Source organism: Mirounga leonina, unplaced genomic scaffold (genome assembly GCF_011800145.1).
Source record: "Mirounga leonina isolate KUSES-001 unplaced genomic scaffold, KU_Mleo_1.0 Mir_165, whole genome shotgun sequence".
NCBI lineage: Eukaryota > Metazoa > Chordata > Mammalia > Carnivora > Phocidae > Mirounga > Mirounga leonina.
In genome coordinates, this window is record NW_023270415.1 from 62,988,262 (window position 1) to 63,007,976 (window position 19,715).

General features: G+C 40.7%; 1 protein-coding gene across 3 annotated transcripts in view; it reads left to right on the forward strand.

Annotated features, from left to right (window-relative positions):
• Positions 1-537: 537 nt before the first annotated feature.
• The window catches only part of DEPTOR (DEP domain containing MTOR interacting protein), a 123,362-nt gene continuing 104,184 nt past the window's right edge, over positions 538-19,715 (forward strand). Inside the window, exon 1 of one of the 3 annotated variants that reach the window (XM_035011830.1) lies at positions 538-841. In XM_035011830.1, coding sequence (XP_034867721.1) covers positions 720-841 — 122 coding nt within the window. In that variant the 5' untranslated portion in view covers positions 538-719. The remainder of the gene's footprint in view (positions 842-19,715) is intronic. The other 2 variants (XR_004680545.1, XM_035011831.1) reach the window with 2 other exon arrangements.

The window sequence follows — 19,715 nt, forward strand, 5'->3', positions numbered from 1 at the left end:
GATTTGTAACAACAACCTGAAGCATCTTTAATGCAGTAGATGTCAACAAGTGGTATCCACAGTTATCTTTATTTTGTAAAGGAAGAAACTGAGGATTAAGCACATAGGTGGGAGCTGGGTCCCAGGTCTGATTCCCAGGCCAGCGTTCTTTGTTGATTACACTATAAGGTAAGTAAGCTGTCTTAGGTGAGGGGGATTGGGACGAGAAAAATGCCTAATTGCACCAACCCCTGCAGTGACGTGTATATCCCTATATCCCTCATTGTTCACTATTTAGCTACTTTGTTATTATTTTTACTCTGGCAATTTGGAGTATTGACAGTACAATAAAAATACCTTCACACTTGTCTAGTAACCTCCTGGCCTGTCCCCGAGGTCCCACGGCATTAGCTCTGTGGGTAACGACGAGCGAGGTCGCCTACCCGACCTCCACCAGCACACAGCCCGCAGACCCGCGCCCCGCCCAGATGTTTGTATTTCCCCCTTGGCCCCGCCCCCCGGCCGCGCGGCGCTCCAGCCACCGCCCGCGCTGGAGTTCCTGGAGCCTCCTTGCCTAGCACCTCAGCCTACCCACAGGGATTCCCTCTCCAGCCAATCGCGTCTGAGCAACGGGACTGCCCCTAACAAAGATGGCGGGGGAGGCCTCGGCGGGGGCAGGCTGATTTAACACCCAAACCCAAGGCGGCTGGGGAAGACAGTGGTGGCGGCGCGGCCCGACCATGGAGGAGGGCGGCAGCGGTGGCAGCGGTGGCAGCGACAGCAGCACCAGCGGGAGCGGTGGGGCGCAGCAGAGGGAGCTGGAGCGCATGGCTGAGGTCCTGGTCACCGGGGAGCAGCTACGGTAAGGCGTGGGGCAGTGCCGGTGGGCGCGCCGTGGCACCGCCAGCCTGTGCCCGCAGCAGCCCGGCGCGCACACGCGCGTGGCTCGTGCCTCGCGACTCGCGCGGGGCTCCGGGACCGCTGCGGGCGCGTGGACGGGCGGCGTTGCGCCCCTGCCTAGCCGGCTGCAGCCGGGCGCCCTGCGACTCGTGGGCACCGGCGCGGGGCTCCGAGGCGGACGCACAGCAGCGGCTGGTGTGCCCTGCGCCCCGGCCCCGCCGCTGCAGCCCTGCGCCCCGCGGACGCGCCGCCGCCAGTCGCGCGCCCCCTCTTCCCGGGCACCTGGCGCTGCCAGGCCTCCTGGCTGCCAGGCGACCCCGAGCGCGTCCAGAGCGCGAGAGGGTGGGTGTGCAGCCCCCTGCTGCCGCCAGCCCCAGCCTCTTGACTCCTAGGTGAAAGGGCCAGCCCAACGATTGACTTGAGGTCTCCCTCTTTGCTGGCAGATCCTGCTGCACTCCTCTGACGCTCAGCGTTTTCGTCTGTAAAGTGAGGCTGATCGCCGGGACTCCCTTGACGGGGTGTTATGGGGGCTAAACCCCAGGTTCTGAAAAACTGCCTATCGCTACATTGGCACGTCCCGGTCAATCATCAGTGGCGTCCGCGAGGGGGCGTGGAGGCACCTTGTCCGGATGCCCTGCTGCTCTGCCAACTTCCCTAGCGCGCACATTTTGGAGAGCAGAGCCCATCGGCCCCGGGCTGCTGCAAGAATTAGGAATTGACGGGTCTCACCGCACCCGGGACAGGCAGTGAACCCCAGATCCCCCCGCCCCGCCCTTACCACTGGCATCCCATCCCGGTCCTTCTTGGATTCCTGTTTGAGTAATGCACTTCTACGGCCTGACCGGTTCCGCAGCTGCCCGTCGTGTGGTCATAAATCAGTTTGCCAGGGAAAAAAACAAACCCTGGCTCTGAAGCGTGCCGGTCCCTGGCCCAGCTGGCATGAGGCGCGCGCCCGTTCCTTCTAAGGCTTGGCCTGAATCTCCAGGCTCCTTTTGGTTTCTAGATGCTGTGTTTCAGGACCTGAAGGAGAGAGAATCTTTGCAAAGATCCATGAAGGTTTAGTAACCACCCTGCCTGCAGCAGTTAGATTGAGGAAGTAAATATTGGAAGTCAGAGTTTGTTGAGTTTAACGTTACAAAAGGCAAATTGCACACTTCAATCCCTCGATGATTTTTAAACGTATAGTCAAAATTAAAGGGAATAAAAGCTTGTTTTTCCTTCATCAAGAGCATTTTCTAATTGAATAAAAATCAAAAGTTTTTCTGATTCAATCTGAAGCATTTGCTTTTTAATAATTTATTTGCTCCTCGTTACTGTGTCATCTTTTTCAAAGTCCTTTTCCGGTAGTTTTAATGTTTTTTTAAGATTTATTTATTTATTTTAAAGGGGGTGAGGGGAAGGGGGAGAGGGAGAGAAACTGAAAGAGCCTCCTCACTGAGAGCCAGTTGAGGAGGGGTTGGATCTCATCACCCTGAGATCACGACCTGAGCCAAAACCAAGAGTCAACCAACTGCACCGCTCAGATGCCCCTCATTTCTTTTAAAATAACAAATTGAATGGTGCCTGTCTTTGTCCAGGAAGCACTTTGTCCCTCAGTAGGCAGCTTAAATGCCCTTTCCTTGGGGATCTCCAGAGCAGTTGTTACTCTCCTTTTCCCTAGCACCCCTCTGTACTAAAGTAGGTTTGAGGGCCCCACTTAGCTTGTTGGTAGGAAGAGAGAAGGCTCTTCTTCACTCAAGAGCCAGACCTGGGTTTGAATTTCTGCTCAGCCACTTTGTAGCCAATAGCCAACATTAAGTTGTTTTCAAAACTGACTTTTAGTCAGAGTGGATCTTGAGTTTGCTACTTACTAGGCTGGGACCTCGAACAAGTTACTTAACTAAGAATACTGGGCAGTAATGGAACCTATCTCATAGTGTTGTTTTGAGGATTAGATGAGCTAGTGCTTAGAACAGTGCCAGGTAGACAGTAAGCACCATGTCAGCATTAACTATTATAGTTCTGTGACTTTTGACCAGTTAATTCACTTCTCTGAGCCTTTGTTTCCTCATCTATGAAATGGAAATGAAGATTAGTACTTCATAGGGTTGTTGTGGGAATTTGCCCTTGAGCTTCTGTATGAATGAGCATTCAACAATGGTTGCTGGAATTAATCAGTATTATTGGTCTCTTTGCGTCACCACGTGTGACTTCCAGCCAAGGGAGATCTGGCAGGAAGGATTGGGTGGTGGTTAAGAACACAGGGTATAGAATCAGGCTGCCTGGGTTTTTATCCTGCCTCACCATTTAATAGTTCTGTGACTTTGGGGTCAGTTTACTGAGTCACTCTCTAGGCCTGTTTCCACATCTCTTGCAAGAATGTGGTGAGGATTAAATGAGATGATCCGGCTTAGAAAATGTTCACTATTTAATTTTACTCTGGAAAATTATAATCATTGCTTTTTAAAATCTCAACCATGTTAGCACTGTGTCTAGAGCATAGTTATTACTTAATAAATATTTGAATGATGAGTGCATGTGATTAAATATACTACAGTACAGATGATATATTCGGAATTTAGGGATTTCAGTGGCTTCTTGATTACTGGAGGAACCTCTCATAAAGGGGTGGGAATGCAACCATCCTTGCTATCCCTGTCACAACGTGTCCTTACATCCTTAGGTGCTTTCCCACAGTCTGATTGGGGGGACTTTGTGATGTGCAGGCCTCCTACCTCTAACTGCTTCCCATACAATTCCCTTTGTCCTCTCTTGCTTTCGCACTGCTTTCTTGGTCATCAGAGATAAGGCAAATGAAAGTGATAAGGAACTGGGACACCAAGGATTGGGATTTGAAATAAAAAGTTTGGCTTCCAGGCCCAGCTCTGTGCATTTTATTTATTTAATGCCATATATATACATATATATGTATATGTGTATATACACACACATATACATATATATAAAATATATATTTTGATATAAAATAAATATACTTATTTAATGCTATGTATTAAATATAATATTTACTATTAATGAAACACACACGAACATATGTATGTATATATTTTTAACCGTATTCCCTTGGTCATGTCAGCTGCTCTGGGCCTCAGTACTCTTACCTGCAGAATGGGAATTAATTATATCCTTCCACAGAAGATTTGTGGTGTTGAATCAAATGGGCTAGAATATGGGAGGGAACTTTGCAAAATAAACAATAAACCAAGATTTAGTTATTGTTATGATTATTATAAGCTCCAGCTGTGAAATTGAGGGCTGGCTCCACAATCCTGACACTTTGAAGGGCAGTTGGTTGCATAAGGACATGAAATTAACTAGCAAACTTAGAAATATCTCCTGCTTCCTTTTCCAGCCTGACTGCGGGGTCCTTTTCCTAATCTCTTCATTCTTTCCCTTTTCATAAAAGATTTTACTTCCTTGCCCAATGTATCTTTATGGTTTTGCATCTTTAAAAAGCATTTGAATACCACTTTATACTGACACGATGGCTGTAAGAAAAGAGATAGTAACAAGTGCTGACAAAGATGTGGAGAAGTTGGAACCTTACACTGCTGGTGGACAGGGAAAATGATGCAGCCACTTTGGAAAACAGCCTGGCATTTCCTCAAAGATAAAACATAGAGCTAACATTTGACCCAGCAATTTTACTCCTAGGTATATAGTCAAAAGAAATGAAAACATATGTCCACATAAAAATGTATACACAAATGTTCATAGCAGCATTATTCATAATAGCTAAAAACAACAGCTCAAGTGTCTATCTGCTGATGGATGGATAAACAGTGTGCAGTATATCCATGCAACAGAATATTATTTGGGATAAAAAGGAGTACAGTACTGATGCATGCTACAATATGGATGAACCTTGAAAATATGCTGAGTGAAAGCAGACACAAAAGGCCACATATCATATGACTCCATTTATACAAAATGTCCAAAACAGGCAAATCTATAGAGACAGAAAGTGGTTGCCAGCAGCAGTGGGGAGGGAGAATGGAGGGTGAGTGCTAATGAGTATAGAGTTTCTTTTGGGGATGATGAAAATGTTATAAACTTGTTTGTGGTTATGATTTCATAACTCTGGGAATATACTTAAAATCATCACATTATATTCATTAAATGGATGAATTATGTGGTATGTGACTTATATCTCAATAAAACCATTACAAAAATGGATTTGGATGACACATTTTATTACAGAGTGATAAAAGACAAAATACTGGAAGTTTTATTTTTTTAATTTTATTTTATTATGTTATGTTTTAAAATAAACGTTTGCTTTTTTAATTGGCCAAAGAATGCAATGATATTTATCACTAACTCAATAACATATTACTACTACACCAAACGGAACTGATATTTTATATATATATTTTTTATAGTATCATTCTTGATACAGAACAGAAAAGGTGCCATGAATAGTCGAGAAAATCTTAGAACATTCCTAATTTGAAGATAATTAACCATACATAAATCATTCATGAATAAAGTTTCATATTATGAATTTTCAAATCATTTGTTATTTTTATGTGTTCTATGTATGTCTTTTATCTTGAAATTTGCCATGCAGTCATAACTATGACACTCTAATTAAGACACCCCAAATCCACATCATGTTTCCTCTCTAGGATAATCCCAGAGATACTTACCAAGAAAGTGGTTTGTGATAGAGCATCGAAATAATGAAGCCCAACAATATCACTTTTCTCTTTGTGTTGATTGTAGGCATGGTAATAGTAACAATAAGACTCACTTATATGGCCTTTAATACCTGCCAAGGAGATGTTGTATGCATGAGTGTATATATACGTGTATACATATATATGCCTTTAATATATATACCTTTAATCTGCATAGCAACTCCTTGTAGAAGATATGCTTATCACCCTCATTTTACAGGTGAGAAACCCGAGGAGCAGAACATTTAAACTAACTGGCCGTAGGTTATCCAGCCATAAAGTGGTAGAGCTGAAAGTCCCTGCACTTAGGCAGGATGCTAGACTACAACTTAATGGTGTTGTCAACTAAGCAATTTAATGATAAGACAAATGTAAAATGGAATCCTTGTATAAGACTTATCACATTCTAGTGTGACATCTTTTTGCAAACAAATAAGTAGACAAATGATTTTTTCCATTCTATTGGGAAAAATCCAATTTATTTCTGGAAGTGTTTATGTTTTGACAAGATAGAATGGTCATTTCCTCTACTAACTATTAAACTGGGTCTTCCTTGCCATGTGGTTTTGAAAACTTGATTTGGACTCCACTCGTTCTGAATTTGTAATCATTTGATGCGAAGATAAATTGCAGTTCACAATTTTGCTAGCTGTGGGGATGGAAGTGGAGTGGGGAGGAGAATTAAGAAGGTAATGAGGAATGCTTAATTAAGAGAGAAAATGTTTCAAGCATTCCAGTTATGCTCATCTACCTATACTAAATGTGCTAATTACAACAATCTTGTCCAATCACTAAAGTGGGTTCCCTACAAGCAACTTACTAGGCAATGAGTTTTAGCCAAATTGTAGGAAATTGTACTTCTTTCAAATTGTTTGATGTATTTGCCTTTTTGCTATAACAGACTGCCCTTCCAGACTCTCACAGCCTTGCTATTGCTTTTTTCATAAAAGCACGTTCAATAAATATTGAATTGTTTTCCTGAATTTGCTTTGCAAGTGTTAATACAGTATGCAGATAAAAGGTAACAATCAGCTCATTGAACCAAAAACCAAGCTACAGTAAAGTAAATAAGGGCTAAGGAATTTAGAGCATGCAAAAGAGAAGAAGGAGAAATAGTCCATTTCATTGCATTTTGAACTTAAGGAATTTTACATTTGGCATGGAGATTGTCTTGGGGGTAGCCCCTATTGGAAGCCATTAATATGGAAGCTTAGCTCTAGTAGACACTATAACTGAAGGGAATAGCAGAAAACTACCACCCAGAAGCTACTACTGAAATCTAGTGATCCAAAAAGAAGAAGAACACTTTCATTCTTCTCAAGAGCAGAAATATCCTGGAGTCAGGAAATTACTGCCTATTTGGATAAAGAAAAGGCAGGGTGCTGTAGGAAATAGAGTCACTGTATTTGGAGTCAATGCAGAAAAGCCTAGTGTGGAGTATTGAAATGCCTTTGAATCAGAGGCTCTTCCAACATACAGACTCTGTTCCTGTGAACATCTTTTCTGCTTCACAATTGGATGTGAGGGCAGGGTGCAGGACCCTGGTACAGAGCAGACCCTTGGTAATGACTCATTTCTTACCAGCAGAGAGCATTGGAGGTACTTTGTCATGTTTTGCAAAAAAAAACATCATGCAAATAGAAGACATTTAGTAAACACTCCATAAACGATGGTGGAATTATTTTATACCCATATGGACTTATTCTCATGTACATCTTTTTCTGAAATGACTGGTGTGTTAGTTGTTAACAAATAACATATTTGTGTTTTCTCAAAGGCCAATACTGATAGTTATGGCTTCCATCTCTCAGAATCAATAAACCTGAAAATAAGGTAAATAACTCTTAAAAAAAGAGAATGTAAGGGGAAGAAAGATCATTCTCCTCTCCTGTTGTTTCCAGTATTCATTTGTATCAGGAACTCACTTGCCTTTATTAAGTGGTGGCTCTTAAGTGGTTGGTTTCTATGAGGTCAGTGATTAGGAAAAGACAGAGAAAACAATGGTCAACCCTCTTTCTACACAGTACGTCATCACACTTCTCTATGCTCCTCTCCTTGTCCCGAGGAGATGTGGATTCTAGAACTGAGATCCTTGTTCCAATATTTATCAGCCTTAACCATACTTGGAAGGAAGCTCATCATGCCAGTGACTGGTTTTTGTGGATTATTATATACTTGGGGGACAACAATGGAGACACCTTGGGGCAGAGTGGGTTTAGCGGGCCAGACGGCGTGCTTGCAAACAGCTGTTCCTGGGGGCCGGCGGGCGCTACGGGATCCCTTTTCCTCAGGGCTGACTGGAATGGCTCCATCCTGGAAGAGTTCAGAGAGAACCCTGACTTACTCGGGTCTGCATGAAGAATCACTTTTTTGGAGCTTTTACAATTCTTAGAAGGTTGGATAAGGAGAGATGAGATGAAGGGAGAGAAAACGCATGCGGGAGTGTGGGACAAGATGTTCTTTTGTATCTGTAGTTTGCAGATGAAGAGCTGTGGCTGGGGTGTGGCAAGAGGGAATGAATGCCAGGGCCTCCAGCTCAGGGAAGCCCACGGCAGCTGCAGGGGAGGTAGGAGGAGGAAGAAGGTAGTTAGCAGCGAGTGGCATCAGAGAAAGTCTCAAATCTGTCCACCCTTACCCCTCAGCTGCTACTTGTGGTTCTGTTGGTGGTGCTGGTTGCTTGCTTATTAGTTTTAATGCTGATGACGCGTTCTCCCTGCAATACTTGTACCTACCCATTTCTGATTCTGGTATTTGCCCAGAGATTTCTTTTATTGAGGCAAGCCGTGGCCCAGCACCCCCCTAGATCCTGGCCTGATGTAGATCATCCACCTTTGAGGGCTCTGCTTTGGGTGGTGGGACTATTACTGCTATAGAGAGCTGAGCGGGGGGCATTGCGGGCAGATCAGGCAGGAGTCAAGGACAAGTCCTAGCACAGCAGCTCCTCTGATCTTGACTTAAGGTGCAAGAAACAACTGAGCATTCTGATGAACACTCTCCCAATAAGAGGGCAAGTCTCATTTCATGCTCTCCTGTTTTCATTAGAGTTGGGTTAGTCACTGCATTTTATTATGTGCGAAGCTTGGCCATTTTCTAACAAGCTGTGAAATTTGGGAAGAATACGCTGTGAGTGGTGTCTTGACAGAAGTAGCAAGAAGGATTGGAAAGGGGGTAGTGTAGAGATATATAATTATGTGCAGGTCTAAGAGCAACTATTATCTTATTCTTCGAAGAAGAATATGTGAAAGTGCAAATTTACCAAGCAAGTATGTTAAGAAAGGATTGGTTTTTTTTGCATTGAAGAAGAGTTTAGTACATATTTCCTTTGTGTATCCTGGGTTAGTTTGCTATTTACAACGTGATCCTCTTATAAGATTTGCCCACTATTTTCAGGCCCATACATTGAATGCAGCAAAATGTGAATTGCTTGGATTGTAAAAGTAATTTTCCTTTCTTCTGCTTCCTTTCCTCTTCCTAGGAGGAAAGGAGAATGGAATAAACTTGGATCTTCTTTTCCTTGAGCTGTTCCTGAAGTTCTACGTACCTTTTTACTCTCTAACTTTTCCATGAATGAAAGTGACTTTCACAGAATATATTCACGGCAAAAAGCAAGAGGTTAGTCCCTGTGGTGATAGGATATGTATCTTACATTGAGGCACAGAGTGCCCTTATTTTATGTTCAGTTAAGCTGTGATAAGGTAGATAAAACAAGGCTTTACCAAAGCTCCTACTTATTGTGCTATTTTTCTTCTTAAGAACTGACAACAAAAAGCAGTTTTAGAGATGAGGTTTTAAGGCAGTATGATCTAATTCATAACTATGATTCATTTTCCTTCACATTTGTTAGAATTTATTTTGTTAGCGACTGGGTTGTAGACCCTGATCATCAAACATTAACAGCGGGTAGAACCTAAGCCATCGTGAGAGAATATGAACAGACCTCAGTTGCCATGATACAGAGCACTTATCCTGCTGCTGTACTTACAAGAGCTAAAAGATATCACAGTATTTTAAGGACATCCACATGTAAAGAACAAGAGTGAACTAGAGCTTTTTCTTCCAACAGTTTATCATGAAACACTACAAACATACAAAAAAGTTTAAAGAATTTTACAGTGAATATCCTTACATCTACCACTTAGATTCCACAATTAACATCTTACCATGTTTGCTTTATCACATCACCGTCTTTCTATCCCTCCTTCTATCCGACTTATTATTCTTGGGTACTTTGGAGTAAGTTGCAGACAATAATATACTTCCCCTAAAACCTTCAACATGTGATTTACTAATATTCACTATTTGTTTTCTGAACAAATGAAGACTGAAGAGAGAGTTGGCTGCCATCAACGATCAGCAGAAGTCTTGAGCTTTGATGTTTTGGGACCATCTTAACTCACAGACTCACAAGATATTGCAGCAAAGCAAAGATCTTCACTGGTGGTCTTGGGCTTAGCTATCTGTACTACTGTGGCAAGGAAGATGCTCTTATCCTGCCTGCCTTAGGTCCCCTTGGGGAAGAGGGGGGTTCACAGCTGTTGTACTTTGGAGAAGGGTTCATTGAGTGTTGGGGAGATCAGAGCAATGTCCTCCGCAAAAGGTAATTTGGGCTCAATGATGAGAAATCAGTGAAAAATTTATGAGCAGAGTACAATGTGATTAAACCAAAATTTTTGGAGAAATAACTTACAGTTTGGAGTGGAGAGCTTATACAGAGAAGAAGAAAGTGTCCACAGAAAAGACACAGCATAGGAAAGGCTAGGAGACATTGGTATGCGTCTTGGACTCTATGGCTTCCAACATGATTTCCCCTATAAACCTCCCTATCATGATGGTCACCTGTTCAGCATCCAGATACTTTCTCCCTCTTCTCCTACCCCTCGCCCACCACCTCTTATTTGGAATATATGTCTCTACGTCTCTGGTATTCAGGATTTTCTTGGTAATAGAAGTAAAATGGAACTCTCAACATATGACCAAAATGCAAGTGGTTCAGATTCAAATCACAAAGAATGATTTCTGTATCCCTTGGATTTTGATGGCTTTCCAAGGAACTCCTCCATCCAGAGAAAGCCAAAGTTGTATAAAAGTCATCTCTTTGTTTAAGCAAAGTTGTTTTAGGGATCATGAAGATGCAGACTTTTTGGAAAAGGTGCAAAAACATTTTTTACTTGCATAACTCAACTAAAAAAGATCTTTCATGTCACATGTTCAATATATTTTGTCGATTTCCCCCTGCTGTTCTCCATAAATTGGAAATGGGAGCTACCTTTGATTATCAAGAAGGCAGGTTTTTCTTTACTGTTAATATGGTTTAAGCTTATATTTCAGTGTACATTGTGTTGATCTTACAATAGTGACTTCGGCATTGATTTCATACTGCATCTTACCATAAAGATAATTAGTAGGAATAAATCCAAATAAAAGTGGTTTTATTCTCAGATAATATAATATGAATTCAGCCTTTTATTCTTCAGAATGGTTGGCATATGCACAAATGTAGCAAAGCTTCTGTACTCAAGTACTGATAAAGAACTGTGATATCAAAAGCATGATTTTTCTTATCCCTGTGTTGACTACAAAAGAGAGCAGCTCCAGTTAAATCCATTGAGAAGCATCCATGAAATCTAAGAAGCTGGGCTTGGAGCCAACGCATTTGTCTACCCGTTCTCCATTTGCTGACTTCACACTAATGAGGGGGTTAAGCCAAGAAGGGCAGAGTCTGATTACTCAGGGACTGCCTTATAACTTGCAATTATATCTTTCAAGCAAAGGTGTAGCAGTTAGGGGCAGGAATTCCTTACAAACCACTATTCCAATGCTCCAGGATTTGTTGAGCCATTTTGTTTATTACGGGACAGAATGATTTCATTATTTACGTGGTTAATTAACCAGAGGGAATCTCTTCAATTGTCTTCCTGTTAGCTCCATTTTGGGTGGATATTTTGTTGCTAGATAATCTCCTTTCCAATAGGGGAACACTGAGGAGAGGAAGTTGGTTTGGCTATTTGTCCGCAGTTCTGGAAGAATGTTTACTCAGGGAGGAGTTTGAAAACTGTGAGAATTTGGGAGCTTATCTGGACATTTCTGGTTCTTTTTTTGTATCTCCACCGTCTATATGCTAAGACTTCCTGGCTGAAGCCAGGCCTCCAGAGGGTCCTTGGGAGAGTGGGAGTGACTTCTTCAGGGTCTTCCTTCCCTCAATTCTTGGGATTGAGAACATCTTCCACAACCTATAACTCCTCTACTTCGTCAGTGCTCCTCTGTTGACCCTCTTGCCTCTGCCAGAGAAAACTTCTAGTAGCCAAGACTCAATGTGTTCTTCATGAGCTTCTAAATATGTGGACGGGGGCAGGGTGGGAGGGAGGAAGACTACCATCAGCACAGCAATCATACTTATGGAATCTAATGTACATTTGGGGAGATCATTGCAATCTTTGTTGGTAGTTTATGTGAAAGTAAATTTCATTATAAAAATTAGCCTAGCAGCCCTTAAAAGAACATCCACCTATAATGTGACAGTTTGTTTTACTTTGTAGTAAAAAATGCTATTCTTGATGGAGCATAGCAACAGTTATTTAATTGCATTGTCTGGGGAGTCCTGGGAGCTGAGCCTTCATGGGGATTATAGTACAACATGTAGCAAAGAGAACACTTATTTAAAATTATACTGTAGTCTGCTCAGACACTTGTTCAAAGGTTACGTTTGAATTCAGTTGGGAGGACCTCGGTGGCTCAGCTGGTTAAGCATCCAACTCTGGATTTTGGCTCAGGTCATGATCTCAGGGTCCTGGGATTGAGTCCCACATTGGACTCCCTGCTCAGTGGGGAGTCTGATTGTCTTCCTCTCCATCTGCCCCTCCTCCCCCCAAAATAAATAAATCTTAGGGAAAAAAAAAGAAAAATTCAGTCACTTAAAGCCACATATGCAAGAAGACAGACATTTTACAGTCTTAGGCCCTGAGTCCTTGAAAATCATATCTTACCTATATGACCCCACATGCCTCCCATGGCAGAAGGATTGTTAATCTGAAGTATGTGTTTCTCATAGGGACAGGTGTTTTCTTCTCCAAGAGTCCCTATGTCCAAGTTTGATAATTCTCCTGGAGAAGGGGTCAAGGTGATTGATTGCAGGCCTATTTTCCCTACCCTTCAGACTTTTTAGGAATGGGAGGTGTCAGCAAAAGATGATGCCTTTTAATGGGAAAGTCCAACTCTCCTTGCCAAACTTCTTCCAGTGACTTAAAAGGATGGCTGCCCCTCTTGCTTTTAGTCTTTCTGTGTATCTTACAGACTCCATCAAGGCCTCTACAGCCCTCTCTGTTTTTGTCCCTCTTGTGTGTGTGGCGGGGGTGAAGGTGAATACCATGTTTCATGGTGTGGATTAAGGAACACTTTTACTGGGGACCCATAAATGGAAAGGGTCAGCAAGGTGGGAGCCAGTCCTCCATTCCTCATTATCCTACCAAAAGTTGGGCGTGAGCTGAGGCTGCCTAACATGCAGTATGTTTCTATTCCATACGATGGACCCTATCCCTGTGCTACTCGACCTTCCTGTATTGTGAACTCAGGCACCAAGAAGTCCAAGCTGGGAAACTGCAGGTGTACAGCACCTGGAGACCTTGGGGGCTTGTTTGAAGTTGCGGCCAGGAAGGGAGGCCACCAATCCCAGAGGAAGCTGGGTTTGGGTGCAGCTACTCCTGCTGGGGAAAGGCCAGGCTCCCAGTCTCAGCCAGCTCACTGCCTGGCAAATCAAGCTGGGCCTCTGAGGTCACATCCATACATCTTGCGTATCCGCAGGTGACAGATCTGCGCTCTTCGAGGTGAGGTACGATGGCTTATTTATTCTTAGGTCCAGAACGTCCATGCCTAAAGTCCAGGAAGAGGCATACCATATTTTAATGCTACAAGTGCATTTTGACTTACTCTGAAGTTTGGAAACCAGGACTTTAGATGTTACTTTATTTTATAAGGTAAAGGTTTAGGGTGTTCAGTTCAAAGGTGAAACTAGGTTACAGCTTCTAACCTCTGACTCTTTTTAATTGCTCAACACTGAGCTTCCATCTATTTTCCTTCTGCCAAGATAGATGGATAAATAAATCATCCCTTGGCAGTAGAGTGTAAGTTTTACTGCTATGCTATTTACTATGGTATTTGTTGGTTTGGTGTTATTCTGATTTTCTTTAGCCTTCTCAATAAATAATAACAGTAATTACAATAATACTCAGTTCTTATTGAACCCTACTGTGTGCCTAATAGTGTAGTAAGCATTTTATATGAATTGTATCATTTAATACGTGAGTACATATCATTAGTCCCAAGTTAGAGATGGGGGCGCAAAAGCTTACACAAAGTAAGAAACTCATCCAGGGTCACAAGACCAGCCTGATGGAAGAACTGGGCTTTGCAACACCGCAGTGCTCCATCAAAAGCCACGCTCTTAGAGTTTGCAGGTAGAGGAAACAGCTAGACTCGGCCCTAAGCCATTGGAACCTGGAGGTCGGAGGCAGAGAATGCCCCAGCTCTTGTGGATATGGAACCTGGACCTTTGAAATTTGACTTGTCTCAGAATATTTGTATCTGTGTTGAATAAAAATTAAATTTTCATACATAATAAGAATTATATCAACTATAGACATGAAAATGATGAATAGCAATGTTAATACCTTTAAAAATCAGTGAAGAACTATTTAAAGGTACAAAAAGCCTGGCTTAGTTGTGTGAATAACTAGCTATTTATACCACACTGTGTGCCTGATTACCAGGAAGCATACTGATGAAATATGTCGGATTGACTTTTTTGTTTTGTGTTTTATCCTAAGATAATAGTAAATATACTTCACCTATGGATTGTTTATTTTTTGTTTTGTGTTTTATCCTAAGATAATAGTAAATATGCTTCACCTATGGATTGTTTATTAACCAGAAATGGAAGTTCTGGAATGTGAATCCAGCAGTCCATATTTTTGGCTGTAGAAGGAAACTTAATTATTGCTGCTTTTCTGTGGCATGAAACTCTAGGAAAATGCACATCCCTAAGCTTATGTTTTACGCATAAGGAGTAGATTAGTCAGTAGAATCTCATGCAAGAAACATTTTTAAATGTTCCAAATATTATTTGGTACATGGTAGATTGAGAGCTTTTCAAGGTATTGCTCAATTTCTGTTTAGAGCTAAAATTAATTTTTACTTAAAGTTAACTATAGATCCTTACTTTAGACCCTAATACAGAGCCTTTGATTCATTGTTTTCAGAGTGAAAGTTGAAATAGCAAAAAAAAGCCTGGACATTTAGTCTAGGCCCCCTTGCGTCATTTGTAGGAATGGATAAGACAATAATTTTGTGATTGTAACTGATTTTTTCACACTAGACCTTGAGATTTGGTGGAAAATGGGTTCCGTAGTTTAGGTGTTGATTTTCAGACTAGAAGAAAGTAGAACTCTAAGGCTTGGGCAATCTTGGATTCAAAACAATGAGTATAAAGATTTTCTATGATACCAGGGGATATGCAGGCATAATGCTAGAATTTTCAAGTATCCTGAGACAGGACTTGCTTTAGCAGAAGAGGGGATAAGGAATATTTAAAGGGGGCTATGCAGTCTTGGCCTGGGTTCTTGAATAAATGGACTATCTCAGGAGATCCTGGGCTCTAAGTAAGCACTCTTATTGACTAAATCAATTTAAAGTTCTGTTTCCTTTTCTATAAAATGGGAAGAAAAATAGGGTCCTTGAGGTAACATGCATGTAGAGTTCTAAGAGTAAGGCCTAGCGTGTAAGGAACATTCATTGTTAGTTGTTATTATTGCTATTAGTAATAGTAACCACATCAACATGGCTCAGAGTTAACATTCTGGAAGCACATTTTCTTCTATTATGAAATGAGAGTGTACACATTTATTCATGATGTTGAAAACACGAATTTTTAGATGATGTATTAAAATCAATCATGTATATTGAGAATAAGCAAAACTGTGGCTGGTGGGCCATATCTGGCCCACTGACTGTATTTGGAAATAAAGTTTTATTGGAACATAGCCATGTCCTTTCATTGATGTATTGTCTGTGGTTGCTTTTGTGCTATAACAACAGAGTTAAGTAATTACAAATAAAACTGTATGGTCTCCAAAGCCAAAAAGCTTTGTTATTTGGTCTTCTATAGAAAAAGTTTGCCAACCCTTAGTGTACATCAAAGAGAGAGAAAGTGTGTGGGGGGGGGCGGGGGGGTTGTACATGGTTGTATTAAGGGACACCTACCAGAAACTGATGACATTCTTCCAAATGAGAGATGAGTATTTTGCAAATTTACAAATTGATTTTGAGAAGCTTTGGTGCTCATTTCTTTTGTTTACATTTTAAAAGACTTATATTTTATAGTAGGAAACTAAGTTTAGAAACATTCTGATATTTTGATCAGGGATAAAGACTTGATTAGCCATAAAGAGTCCTAAACTATTTGTTTTCTAATTATTTTGTCCCATCATGGATGTCTAATACCTGTTGCACTGATACAGAATATGACATTAATAACATATATGCAGCTGTAGACTAATGGCTGTTCTCTCTGCAGTTTTACCAAAAGGCCATATTTTGGTAAAACCCATATCAAGACTACATGTTGCTGTTTTAACCAAATGTGAAATACTGGCTTTATTTTCTCCCCTCTTTTTTTTTTTTTAATCTGCCTCGCCCTCTGTCAGCTACTATAAATTTCCAAATAGTGTTATAGGTATAAAGTTGTATTATTCTTTAATTCCTCCTTATCCTGTGATATAATGCTTTCTTCATTTTATCACACGTTGAGTAGCTCCTTGTTTGTGTTTGTGTATTCAGGCTTCTTCATGTCACTAGAAATCTGTTATTACTTAGCTGATTGGCACTTTAGTCACTTACCTGGAAGTCTCTTCCCACATCTGTTCATTCTTGCTCTTAATCTCAGGACCTAATCTAAGAACTGAATGGAGCCAGAGGAAGGAGTAACCTATTCTTTTCATTCATTTCCATGTCTTCTTCTAATAAGAGATGTTGTTTATCAGATGGACAAAGAACACCGTATGAGCCATTCAGACACTTAACATAGTCTCATAGCAGTTAATGCTTTAAATCTGTGCATGAATCTGTATGTGTTTAAACTTTTAGTCGAGAATCTCAGTTCAATGCATATTTGTTACTGGCAATTGGAATGGCTTTTGCTTTGTAAGCCTCCCCCTTTTTTAAATCACAAATCAATTACAAAACAACCATAATTTGTACCCGCTGAATCACTATATGACTCCAAGAAACTTGCTAGCCTATTTCAAGAGCTTGTAGTCTTCATCATCCACAAGTTCTTGAAAGTCTCTGGGAATCTCCAGCCTATCTAATTCTAAATGCTCTGGCGGTCTCCTGATTCCTCAATGGGACTCTGGAGCAGATTCCCAGAAGTACACAGTTCCTGTGTTTTCTAACCTTCCTTCTTCAACCTTTTCTTGAATTTGTAAGAGCCTCCATATCCTTTCAGTGAAATCCTCTTTTTCCTAAATTAGCCAGAATTAGTTTCTGTCTCTTACAACCATATTGACACAGAAATTAACACCAGGAATGAGGTCTATGTAAATACTATGTGACAAAAATTATAGGTACCCATTACACTCTTTCTTTCCCTAAAAGCACAGAGTTGGGGATATTAATATAAAATTATTGCTTGTTGCAGAACATAAACAAAGGCTTATAGCACTTGGTATAGAAAATCCTCTTATGATCAAAACAATCATCTTATTATTTGCTTACATTGGTATGAGCTTTAATACATAAAAGTATGTTGGATTTCTAATGACATTTGCTATATAGATGGCTGTCTGTTACTCTGTTTTGATAGCTCTCATGGTATCTCTGCTGTTCTGGGAATGGGGTAGGAAATAAAATAAAGCCTTATTGATTGATCCCCTCTAGAAAGTGAAAATGCTTTTAGTTTCCAAGTAATGAAATTTCATTCTCCCTATTTTTACTTTAAAAATAGGAAAACTCTGAGGGTTTTTATTTATTTATTTATTTTTAGAGAAAGAAAGAGAGCAAACTGGGGATGGGGGCAAAGGGAGAGAGAATCTTAAAGCAGGCTCTGTGCTCAGCGTGGAGCTCAATGTGGGGCTTGACCTTAAGACCCTAAGATCATGACCTGAGCCCAAATCCAGAGTCAGATGCTTAACTGATTGAGCCACCCATCTGCCCTGGAAAACTCTGAAGTTTTAGGTACTGGACTTCTCTATGCTTTGGAGTTTACATAGGGAGTAAGAAAGCAGAGAGTGTTTTATTTAATTGATTTCATTTGGTTGTTTTCAATTTTAGATGTTTTCATGGACAAGGACACTTATGCAATTCTCTTTGTGAGCCAGTTAACATTTTTTGGTCTTTTTATATTTAGTCTGTCACTTCACTGCGCTGTTAAAATTGCTAAATATTTAGGTACAAACATGAAACTCCACTTTAGAGTCAGCTGATTATGCAATTGCAGGTAAGATGACACACAAACATATTAATATTTTTAGCTTTCACAGATACTATTAGAAAGATGTGATAATCTCGGTCTCATGAATATATAGCAGTTATTGATGGTCAGATGCCTTCAGAAAAAATGGGAGTAGGTCACCCTGTGATCCTTCAGTCTGTAGAATCACACAGAACACTTTCTGGGTGAGATAAATATATAAAGAAATGGATGAAAGATCTAAGTGTGAGACAAGAAACCATCAAAATCCTAGAGCAGAACACAGGCAGCAATGTCTGTGACATCAGCCATAGCAACCTCTTATTAGACACAGCTCCAGAGGCAAGGGAAACAAAAGCAAAAATGAACTATTGAGACTTCATCAAGATAAAAAGCTTCTGCACAGCAAAGGAAACAGTCCACAAAACCAAAAGACAACCTAAGGAATGGGAGAAGATATTTGCAAATGACATATCTGATAAAGGGTTAATATCTAGAATCTGTAAAGAACATATCAAACTTAACACCCAAAAAACAAATAATCCAGTTAAGAAATGAGCAAAAGACAAGAATAGACATTTTTCCAAAGAAGACATCCAGATGGCTAATAGACACATGAAAAGATGCTCAACATCATTCATCATCAGGGAAATACAGATCAAAACCACAATGAGATATCACCTCACACCTGTCAGAATGGTTAAAATTAACAAGACAGGAAACGACAGATGTTGGAGAAGATGCGGAGAAAGGGGAACCCTCTTACACAATTGGTGGGAATGCAAACTTGTGCGGCCACTCTGGAAAACAGTATGGAGGTGCCCCCAAAAGTTAAAAATAGAGCTACCCTATGACCCAGCAGTTGCACTATTAGTTATTTACCCAAACGATATAAAAATACTGACTTGAAGGGACACATGCACCCTGAAGTTTATAGCAGCATTATCAACAATATCCAAATTTGGAAAGGTCCCAAATATCCATCGACTGATGAATGGATAAAGAAGATGTGTATGTATATATATATATATAATGGAATATTACTCGGCCATCCAAAGGAATGAAATCTTCCCATTTGCAATGGTGTGGATGGAGCTAGAGTGTATTATGCTAAGCGAAATAAGTCAGAGAAAGACAAATACCATATGATTTCACTCATATGTGGAATTTAAGAAACAAAACAGATGAACATATAAAAGGGGGAAAGAAAGAGAGAGGAAGGCAAAGCATAAAAGACTCTTAACTACGGAGAACAACCTGAGCATTGATGAAGGAGAGGTGGGCAGGGGATGGACTAAATGAGTGATGGATATTAAGGAGGGCACTTGTGATCAGCATTGGGTGTTCTATGTAATTGATGAATCACTAATTTCTACTCCTGAAACCAATATTGCACTATGTGTTAACTAACTAGAATTTAAATAAAAACTTGAAACCAAGAGAGAGAGAAAGAGAGAGAGAAACCATAAAGCAGACTGTTAAGTATAGAGCACAAACAGATGGTTACCAGATGGGAGGTGGGTGGGGGGGCTGGGTTAAATAGGTGATGGGGATTAAGGAGTGCATTTATGTGTTGAGCACTGGGTGTTGTATGGAAGTGTTGAATCACTATATTGTACAAATGAAACTAATATTCACCATATGATAACTGGAATAAAAGTAAAAAATTTAAAAAAAAGAAATTCTATTATTTCTAAAAT